The sequence below is a fragment of the Salmo trutta genome, chromosome 28, assembly GCF_901001165.1.
Source record: "Salmo trutta chromosome 28, fSalTru1.1, whole genome shotgun sequence".
Taxonomy (NCBI): Eukaryota; Metazoa; Chordata; class Actinopteri; order Salmoniformes; family Salmonidae; genus Salmo; species Salmo trutta.
This window is the reverse complement of record NC_042984.1, coordinates 42,915,204-42,925,300: the sequence shown is the minus strand read 5'-3', so window position 1 is coordinate 42,925,300 and position 10,097 is coordinate 42,915,204. Positions and strand designations below refer to the sequence as shown.

Here is a 10,097-nt window from a genome sequence, read left to right as displayed (position 1 = left end):
ATATCTCATGTTTTATTTCATGGATTAAATATTTATAAAACCTGGGAACCATAATTTGATTAAATCTAGGTTTTATTCTAATAATCGTATTTTAATAAAATTGTCTGTGGTGAAAAAGTTTGGTAAAAATTAGCGTTACATGTTATTAGACGCCAATGGATTCAGCAAGTGGTTTCCCGCATTAACAAGTTACACATTGTACGGTTGGTAGCCCATCTAGTGAATATTACGAGATCAACCATGTCCAGCAATGGCATGTGTCAATTGTAACTGCATGACTACAGTTTGGAACACATCAATTTATATTAAAATATGAAAAATATATTAATACATGCAACTCAATATTGCAAGTACATTCTTGAAAATAACAGTGTGATGGATCCAAGAGAGGTACATGTGTGGATATACTAATGATTGATAATGGATATTTGTGCCTGATGCAAATGTTCCAAAAACAAGAAGCCTTGTTTACATGTGTTATGTGAGTTTTGTGATCTGATCCAGGTGATGCATCTACCCAGCCACTGTCCACATTATGAACAGATTAGCTGGTGTCTCCCTGCATGCACATTTTTGACAGATATTCTTTCAAAACAATATGAATGTATTTATTTTAAGACAATTGCTGATGCCATAAGTCAATGGTGCTCAGTGTCAATGATCTTAGAGGCCAGTATGATGATTTAGTTTGACCATCAGGATCTGTTAACACTTGACTGATATCCAGACACAATGGCGGTGCTTACACAGGCAGCATAATTATTTTTTCCCTAATTGGCATTTTGACCAATCAGATGAGCTCTTTTGTTAATAAACGGGTAAAAGATCAGAATTGGACTGCCTGTGTGAACACAGCCAATGCGTGCCTGACCACCTCCTGAGGTGATCAGGAAGATCTGATCACAAAGAGATCACAATGTGTCTTTTAATCGTCTACACCCGTCAAAAAAATGTGGCACAATTAGAACGTTGACAAGATCCGGACAAAGGACACATGTTGGCACCAGGTATAAACAGAGCTAAAGAGCCAGTACAACAGGCATTCCCACAGAATACAAACGTGACGCAAAGGACATTTCAGCATTTCAACATTAACTAAACCTTAACGTGTGAAAGAAAACACAACATAGCGCAGGACTTTCATTTAAATGTTAATTTGCTGCTGACTAACATTTTTGTGTCATTTTTATACAAGTTTTGCATGAATCATTGTCAATCAATGTAGTTTATTTGTTATCTAATCTTGACCCTTTCAGGAGCTCAATGCCCAAAAGGTGAGGCAATTTACCCTAAGCCAAATAAGAGAGACAAAAGCAGCATTTGATTTCAAGGCATGAGAATTACCTAGAAAGGACAAACCTAGTAATCTCCTTATCGATTCCAGTTTGTAAGACAAAATATGACATGGATTTCTTTCTGCACAAGTCAACAGTATCATAGGCCATACCTAGCCCTTCATTTGTCTGTGGAATGGGAGGGGCAAAATGAAGAAATTCACCTTAACACATGGAACTGCATTGCATTTCAAAGTAGTATCAAGATTACTTGAAGTATTGTACATTTAAAAAAAAGCTTAAAGCTGGTCATTTGTACAGCAACCATTACTCAGGGGGATTGTGATGGTGCATGTTACTTCTGAAACATGGTGCACTTTGAGGGTACATAGGCCTGACATTTTCAAAGCACACTAACCTCACCAGAATCGCTTACAGGTTTACTAGTCTAGGACTGGATGACATTCAAACGACCTCGTGAGTTCTAAATCAATCATTCATTTCCAATGACTGGTCTAAGAATGTAGGTAATGATTGATGTACTCAAATGAATAGGGACGTAAATCAGTGCTTGTGTAATTGTACCTCGATCATCAAGACATTCACTTGATGGGTCAATCAGAACTACTGCAATTGAGATAAGATCTACTACACATTTCTAATAGAAAGTATGAGAGCATAATTTGTACAGAACCTATTTTTTGATTGTGTGGAATCAATATGGAACCAGTATGGGACACCAGGGATGCAAGGCAAGTATAATTAATTCATCACTGTTTTATGCATCACACATCTCTTTTCTACATCCTGCATGGATTTTGATCAGCCAAGGTTTGTGCATAAAAAATTAAGTATTTTCAGTACAAAATTCAATCTCCCCTCCCCCATATGCTGTCAGTGCTCCCAGAAGGCAAAACCAAAGGTGACGTTGGACGAAGGAAAGCGTTGAAAGTCTTGAGAAGAGATGGAGTGTGCTTTCTTGGTTCCACAGGACAGGCAGTCTCGAGGGCATGCTACCTACCGGTCAGTTTGACCAGCAGACAAGTCAGGAGGCCACTACGGTGCATCATGCTGAGGAGGGTCACGTCAGGCCTCTCTGATCTTGGCAGCCAGAGCAGAGTTCTCCTGGCGAATGGCTTTGTAGTCCTCCAGGATCTTCTCCAGGTTGCTTACAGTCTTTTTACCATTCTCTGTTTCAATCTATGGAGAGAAGGGAACTTTAAAAGTTTGCTATACCAAGTCAGACCTATATCGCTATGCCAAATAAAATCACAAACTATGACTTATGTTGTACAGTAGCAGTGCAAGTTAGTGGTTTGGTATAAAATAAGAGGTCCATATATACCAGTTCCTCCAGGTCTCTGATCTCTCTCATGATTGTGCCAGTGTCCTCAATAGTTTGGATCAACTGAGTGCAGTTCTATACCAGGAAAGAGAATCAAGTCACAACTAACCAATATAGTTATAAGGCCCTAAAATTACCACTCTGCACCACACCCAAGGATATACACATTGCTCTTCAGTTTCTAAAGTTATATTCTGCCAACAAGCTCTTACCTCATGCAAGGCTGCCAGGTACTTGTAGGATTTGCGGACAGACTCGTCTTTCTTCGCATCCTGCACAGTATGAGGAAAAGTATGATTAGACAATTGAAGAAAACTGTGGTATAGAGAACAATTGAAATAAAATTATCAGGTATTCCGTTGACCTCTAATTGAAAAAAGTAAAATCATGGAGTTCTCTTGCTAGGTGCTCTACCTTGAAGACCAGCTCATCAGTCACAGCGAACGTTCGGTCCAGTTTTCCAGTCAGGCTGTTAATCTCTTTCTGTAGCTCTTTAGTGTCAGACAGAGTCTACAGAGAAAAAGGGGACACACAAATACCATACTTATAATCACTCTGCTCAGATTAAAATTTAGTTTTAATTACTTTGTTTTTAAGGAGATACTCAGGACTGTATTGATGCGAGGTGTCTCAGACAGTGTACCTTTGTAATTTCTTCCTTCTGTTTCCGGATGTTGCCAACGATCTCCAGGATCCTCGCAGTGTATGCTGAGCGGGAGATATCTTTGGGGAGATTCTCAAACTCTGTTATCTGAAGGAGTAATCCAATTTCCCAAAGCTGGTGTTAGACATAATGTTTGGACAGGAACCAAATTAATACACATTGTGGAAGTAAATCATCGCAAATACATTTAATTAGTTCTAATACCAGTTGTTTATAGAGTCCCTCCTTCTTCTTGGCCTCCTCCGCAGATTGACTGATTTTTTCGTGAAGCTCTTTGATTTCAGATAGCTTTCGGGAGGACTCCACCTAGAGAAAAGAATGGAAGTTGAATTAAGAGTTTCTTTCTGTCACACACACACACACACACACACACACACACACACACACACACACACACACACACTTGGGGATATCTAAGGAGATGAACGCTACCTCTTGGTTGCTGCAGAGCTCCTTGAGCCTGCGGTGCTCGTCGATAAGTGGAGCTCTGTGTTTCTCCCACTGGGCGGCCAGGTTGACCACTCGCTCGGCACTTCCCTCCACTAGGGCCTGCAGCTTGGCCAGGTTGTTCTCCCCGTCTGGCAGCAGATATATGGTCTGCTTCTTTACCCGCACAGAGTCCTCCTCCTCCGTGTTGCTCAGCTCCTTCTGCTTCAGCTCATCTGACACCTGCACACAGACAAGAGACAAGTGTCGCAGGGTGACCACATTTTACACGTCATAGTTCATTCCACTGTGGTAACTCTGGTCCGAGGTCTACTTAAATACACAGTTTGTCTATTTTGAATAAGAGAGGCTCCAATTACCTGATGTATGGACACAGTGAGCTGCCTCATGTCTCCGCCCACCTCCTCTAGGCTGAGGGAGAGCTGCTGGAGCTGCTGCTGCAGGGAGGCCAGCTCCTCCTGCTGTCGGGCCTGCAAGTCCTCCTCCGACTGATGTGAGCTGGGGAGGGAGTTGGCCGCTGCTGCCATCTGCTTGGCAGCTTTCTCAGGCTCCTGACAAACACACACAGAGAGAGGCATGGACCGGTTAGAGAGAAACAAAGGCTGGATTCAGATTGGAAATCAAAAGGGGGAACATTTGGAGATCTTGCTCAATGTCTTTGGAGCAGGCTTTGTTTAACCCTTTATTCACCTCTGTGAAAGTTAATTTTTCAGTGTGGGTGAAGCGGGTGCCCTTGGCGAGGATGTCACCAATGAGGGGAGAGCCCCCGAAGGACTGCAGCAGCTCTGGGAGGTCAGAGCCCGACCCGTGGGCACCGAGGGTGTCCGGGCGGGTCTGGGCCGCAGTGCGCAGTTGCTCTTCGATGCGCTTCTGCAGACGGGCACGCTTCCTGGAGCGATATTCCTGGGTGGACACGAGGAGACAGGAGTTCACAGACGAAAACACTGCATTGAACACAGAAATATTATTATTGTTCTCAAATTCAAGTCAAAAACTTAAACTATCCCTTAAAGAGCATACCTCGGGTGTGAGGCGGGAGAGGAGGCCTTGGCTGTTCCACTCGTTCTCCCACTCCTGGGTGGCACTGAGCTCCCCTGCATGCTGCTCCAGCAGGGAGGCCGGCACGGAGGCATGCTGCGACGGCTGGGCAGTTACAGGGGGAAGGAAGTCCCTGTGGTAGTCATTTTCCTCTGAAGAGGGGGAGAAAAGAATGACGTGGTATACTGGTATTGAACTGTCACCATATGCTCTCATTTCAGTGGCAAAGAAGATCTTGTACCAAGCCTAATGGAACACCTGCTTATGTACAGTACCAGTCAAAGGTTTGGACACACCTACTCATTCAAGGTTTTTCTTTGTTTTTATTATTTTCTACATTGTAGAATAACAGTGAAGACATCAAAACTATGAAATAACACTTTGCACACTCTTGGCATTCTCTCAACCAGCTTCTTGAGGTAGTCACCTGGAATACTTTTCAATTAACAGGTATGCCTTGTTAAAAGTTCCTTTGTGGAATTTCTTTCCTTCTTAATGCGTTTGAGCCAATCAGTTGTTTTGTGACAAGGTAGGCATGGTATACAGAAGATGGTCTTTTACCAAATAGGGCTAAGTCCATATTATGACAAGAACAGCTCAAATAAGCAAAGAGAAATGACAGTCCATCATTACCTTAAAACATGAATGTCAGTCAATCCGGAAAATGTCAAGAACTTTGAAAGTTTCTTCAAGTGCAGTCAACAACAAAAAAAGTGCTATGATGAAACTGGCTCTCATGAGGACCGCTACAGGAAAGGAAGACCCAGAGTTACCTCTGCTGCAGAGGATAAGTTCATTAGAGCTACCAGCCTCAGAAATTTCAGCACAAATAAATGCCTTACAGAGTTCAAGTAAGATATCAACATCAACTGTTCAGAGGAGACTGCGGGAATCAGGCCTTCATGGTCTAATTGCTGCAAAGAAACCACTACTAAAGGACACCAATAAGAAGAAGAGACTTGCTTGGGCCAAGAAACACGAGCAATGGACATTAGACAGATGGAAATCTGTCCTTTGATCTGATGAGTCCAAATTTGAGATTTTTGGTTCCAACTGCCATGTCTTTGTGAGATGCAGATGATCTCCGCATGAGTGGTTCCCACCGTGAAGCATGGAGGAGGTGGTGTAATGGTGTGGGGTGCTTTGCTGGAGACACTGTCAGTGATTTATTTAGAATTCAAGGCACACAACTAGCATGACTACCACAGCATTCTGCAGCGATACGCCATCCCAACTGGTTTGCGCTTAGTGGGACTATCATTTGTCTTTCAACAGGACAATGACCCAACACGTCGCCAGGCTGTGTAAGGGCTATTTGACCAAGAAGGAGAGTGATGAGTGCTGCATCTGATGACCTGGCCTCCACAATCACCCAACCTCAACCCAATTGAGATGGTTTGGGATGAGTTGGACCGCAGTGTGAAGGAAAAGCAGCCAACAAGTGCTCAGCATGTGAGAACTCCTTCAAGACTGTTGGAAAAGCAGTCCAGGTGAAGCTGGTTGAGAGAATGCCAAGAGCAAAGCTGTCATCAAGGCAAAGGGTGGCTACTTCGAAGAATCTAAAATATGTTTAACACTTTGTTGGTTACTACATGATTCCACGTGTTATTTCATAGTTTTGATGTCTTCACTATTATTCTACAATGTAGAAAATAGTAAAAATGAAGAAAAACCCTTGAATGAGTAGGTGTGTCCAAACTGTTGACTTGTACTGTATATAGGCTACTCATTCAGAATCCTGGAAGAATTGGATTACAGAATGATATGCAATGACAGTAAGTTAAGAGGGCTCTGTGTATTCTGGGGTTTACCTTTCAATTGCTTTTTCCCAGGAACTTTGAGGCAGTGGGGTAAACTAAGGGTCTGAGAGTGGAAACTGTGGGACGGTCCTGGGTTCTAAAAAGAAACGTGAAGTGAGAACACATACAATAAGAGGGAACACTGTTGACACAAAGACGCATAAATTCAAATAGGAAGTGTGTATAGATTCAAATTGAAAGTTTGTAGTTCTGGGGAATATTGACTTGAGTAAATATCCATATAGTCATGAAAAACAGGATGAACATGAAAGTCATTATTGCCTCACTACTTTCACTAAACAGCCTTGAAATCTAGCTTACTTCATGATCTAGGAAACCCAAAGTTATTTGTCAGTGTATATTAAACTTAGCAGGCCACGTCATTGATAATTCTTTGTGGCATAGCTAGCAGGACGTACCTGTGTTTTACAGAGGAGGGGTAGTCTGCAGGATGGAGAGAGCCAGGGCAAGGCCAGCTGAGCTTTAATCTGGGCAGCTATGGATTTCTGGAGGAGGGCCGATTTACCTGTTAGGGGGTACAATGTATGAGACAAATACTTTCAGATAATTGTCATTTTAGAAGTTCAAACATTCAATGTCTTTTTATTGATCAGATTACAGTTCAGAAAATAAAACCAATTTATAAGGGGAGAACTAAAGCTAAGGGATGAATGGTATTTATTAATGACAAAAAGTACAATGGTGGGACATTGAGTACGTACCTGCTGGTTGGTCCGAGGCCTCAGCACTTTCTCTGGGCAGCTTCTCCACTAGGAACATGAGCAGGGAGCGGATCTCTGGCTCATTGCTGTACAGAAAGGTCTGGTAGCCAATCTCTCCCTTGTAGCCAAGGTCCTGCAAATAAACGCATGTCAACCTCGTTATGGAGTCTGTTCATACACAGGTCATTGACCTTAGCATAATGCCTCACCCTCACCCTTTAGAACATGAGGGTCATTCCAGGTAAGAAATGTCTGAGATTTCCATGAATCCAATGATGTAGCCTACTTCACAAAATGATCAAACCAAATGTATTCACACTTGGCAGATTCTAAACCTTGTAAGTAAACTGTTAATCTCAGGAGATCACGCAAGCAATTGGGATATTCAATAGAGTCAAGCAAGCGAGGAAACAAAAACAGTTCAAAACTATGCTCAATGAGATGGAATGGCATTAGTCTGTATGACATGATTTCACATTGTAGCAGGTCAAATTGGTTGCTGAATGACTTCTATTCAGACATCAGTGGTCCAGAATGCATGCATGTAGTTGGGACCATGAAAAACTGAGCTTGATCTAATGACAGTAAATTCATTTCAGAATACAAAAAAAACCCTGGATTGAGTGTCATGCAAAGGGAGTATAGGTCAAATGGGTACATCATTAAGTCATGCATGGTTATCCATTTACAGCCAACAAAAGTGAGCCCCATTTCACAACAGGAGGGGGAGCACTATGACTATCCCTTTCGACCTCTCACCTGACAGGCCTGTGCCAGGCTCATGCCCACACGGAAGCGGGCAGACATGCCTGGGGGTAAGGAGGGGGACAGTCCGCTTCCCAGGGCCGGGTCGATCACTCGCAGACATTTCACCACCGCCTCCACTATCAGCTCACTGGTGAAGTGCTTCACACTCTGCACATCCTTCCCCACGTCCCTGTGCAAACAGACACAGCATGAGGTGCAGGTGCACAGGGTTAACTTCCCACTTGTGTCACACACACTTCTCACTAGTCATGTGATCAGCCGGTTACAAATTTTCAAATTACATTCAACGTTCTGTGGTGTAACTAACATGCAAAAAAAGAAAGATATAGACGAATTCTGCTCATTACACTACCGAACATATTTTATTATTGGCAGAGTGAAAAGCAAACAACTAGCTGTTAGAACAAAATAAGCACATTTTAAACGTTTGGATGAATGTAGCCATGATTTGCGCTCTACACTTCAACACACGTTCACAAGGAAAATATTAGCTGATAACTTATTGGCTCTGGTGAGTGAATGTAGATCTGGGTATCAGCGGCTATCAAATCAAAGACAAGAGCTAGCTTAACTCACTACAGTAGACACATAAGCTAGCAAACGTCAGCTAACTAAATTGCTAGCTAGCAACAACAGGTTATTGATAATGTTAGAAACTAACTTTAGCTAGCTAGATACTTACGTGCCAGTCTGTCTAAGCGAGTGAATTAAAATCTTATCAACTTCATCCATCACTGTAAGAAGTGCCTTGCAATTCCTTTAGAAAAAAATCTTCCCCTAAATTACATATAATTAGGCTCTGTTGGCTAGCTAGAAAGCGGTTTAACAGGCTTTTCCATTGGAAAAAGCTAGCTAGCGAGCCTGTGTTAGCTGGCGAACTAGCTAAGCTAACGTTATCACTCCACAGCGCATGAACAAAAGGCACTGGCTATTTCAGCAACTGTTCCATTTAAAAAATGCTGTGTGTTTCCCTAAATGTCTCGCAAATTGCTTTTCATTTTACGAAAGCTAGCTAACTAACACATTCGTGTAATCTAAAAATGGTGCATCTCTAAACTAAAGGCAGGAAGTCGTATGGGAGGAGTACATGGTAGCAGTGCTTTATGGGATGCTGAGTTTCAACAATCTTCTGCAAGTGTTGGGACAAAAAACTGGAGAGCTGGGCAAGTAAAACTCTGATTCCCAGCAAGCCCCTTAAGCAAGTCGCTTACCGACAACCCATGACTGGCAACTGCCATTTGGCACGTGCATTTTAGAAATTGTATTATTTTAGACGTGTGCCTGTTTTCAATGGGATGTTTGTTAATAGGACTTGTCAATCACACTTTAAATATTGTACAACTTATTTCGGACGTATTATTATTTGATACAACATTTTTTGTACACTGTTTAAAGGGGCAATCTGCATATGCTACATCAATTTTTGTATTTATAAACTAATGATATGTACCAATTAATACTTGAAGAATATAATTTATAAATGCTTCATGAGCTTAGTTCAACTATCATAACCCATCATAACCCAAAATATAAGCTTGTTTTACTCCAAACTTTGTAAACAAAGTATACGTAAACAAACACTATACAGCCTCAAAACATGGTTAAAACTACAATTTTGATATCATGGATAGTCAGCCCTTACATCCATAGCTCTATCTATGAATTTGAGAGTGGTTACATTTCTCCAGCCCCATCCCTCAGCCTTTTACCGAAACAGGGGTGGGGAGATCACTTTGTTTGATATTGTTTCAGCTGCTGATTGCCCCTTTAAGATAGAAACATAATTCAAACTTTAAAATGTGTAGACTGGTCAGGACCAGTGTGCTTGTATACCATTTTTTGATAACATTCATACTTTTTGTCCTTCATCCACATTAATGGGATTTCTTTAACATTCTAAAGCTCCCATTGTTGAAAACTCCCGTGAATTCCAACATTCTATTTGACACAAATCAGCTACTTTGACCACTTTCCCAACAACTTATGAAATCTTGGTCTACTTCCTGCTTTTCAAATCTGAAATCAGAACAGTATACCAAT

General features: G+C 41.8%; 1 protein-coding gene across 1 annotated transcript; it reads right to left on the bottom strand.

Annotated features, from left to right (window-relative positions):
- Positions 1-586: 586 nt before the first annotated feature.
- On the bottom strand, positions 587-9,142 carry LOC115166302 (coiled-coil domain-containing protein 22). The gene is made up of 15 exons (XM_029720184.1): positions 8,740-9,142; positions 8,049-8,226; positions 7,290-7,422; positions 6,987-7,093; positions 6,580-6,664; positions 4,751-4,920; positions 4,421-4,633; positions 4,090-4,281; positions 3,716-3,952; positions 3,488-3,589; positions 3,263-3,370; positions 3,034-3,129; positions 2,832-2,891; positions 2,620-2,694; positions 587-2,474 (listed from the first exon to the last, which is right to left on the bottom strand). Exons 1-15 carry the CDS (start codon positions 8,787-8,789, stop codon positions 2,361-2,363), a joined length of 1,920 nt encoding a protein of 639 aa, XP_029576044.1. The 5' UTR covers positions 8,790-9,142; the 3' UTR covers positions 587-2,360.
- Between the last annotated feature and the right edge of the window lie 955 nt (positions 9,143-10,097).

Bases quoted from the DNA above. Each gene is read 5' to 3' on its own strand.
- LOC115166302 (XM_029720184.1), bottom strand. From the start codon at position 8,789: ATGGATGAAGTTGATAAGATTTTAATTCACTCGCTTAGACAGACTGGC. The intron at 8,227-8,739 runs GTAAGTATCTAG...CTGTTTGCACAG, and splicing joins TCGCTTAGACAGACTGGCAC to GGACGTGGGGAAGGATGTGC. The intron at 7,094-7,289 runs GTACGTACTCAA...ACCCCCTAACAG, and splicing joins GGCCTCGGACCAACCAGCAG to GTAAATCGGCCCTCCTCCAG.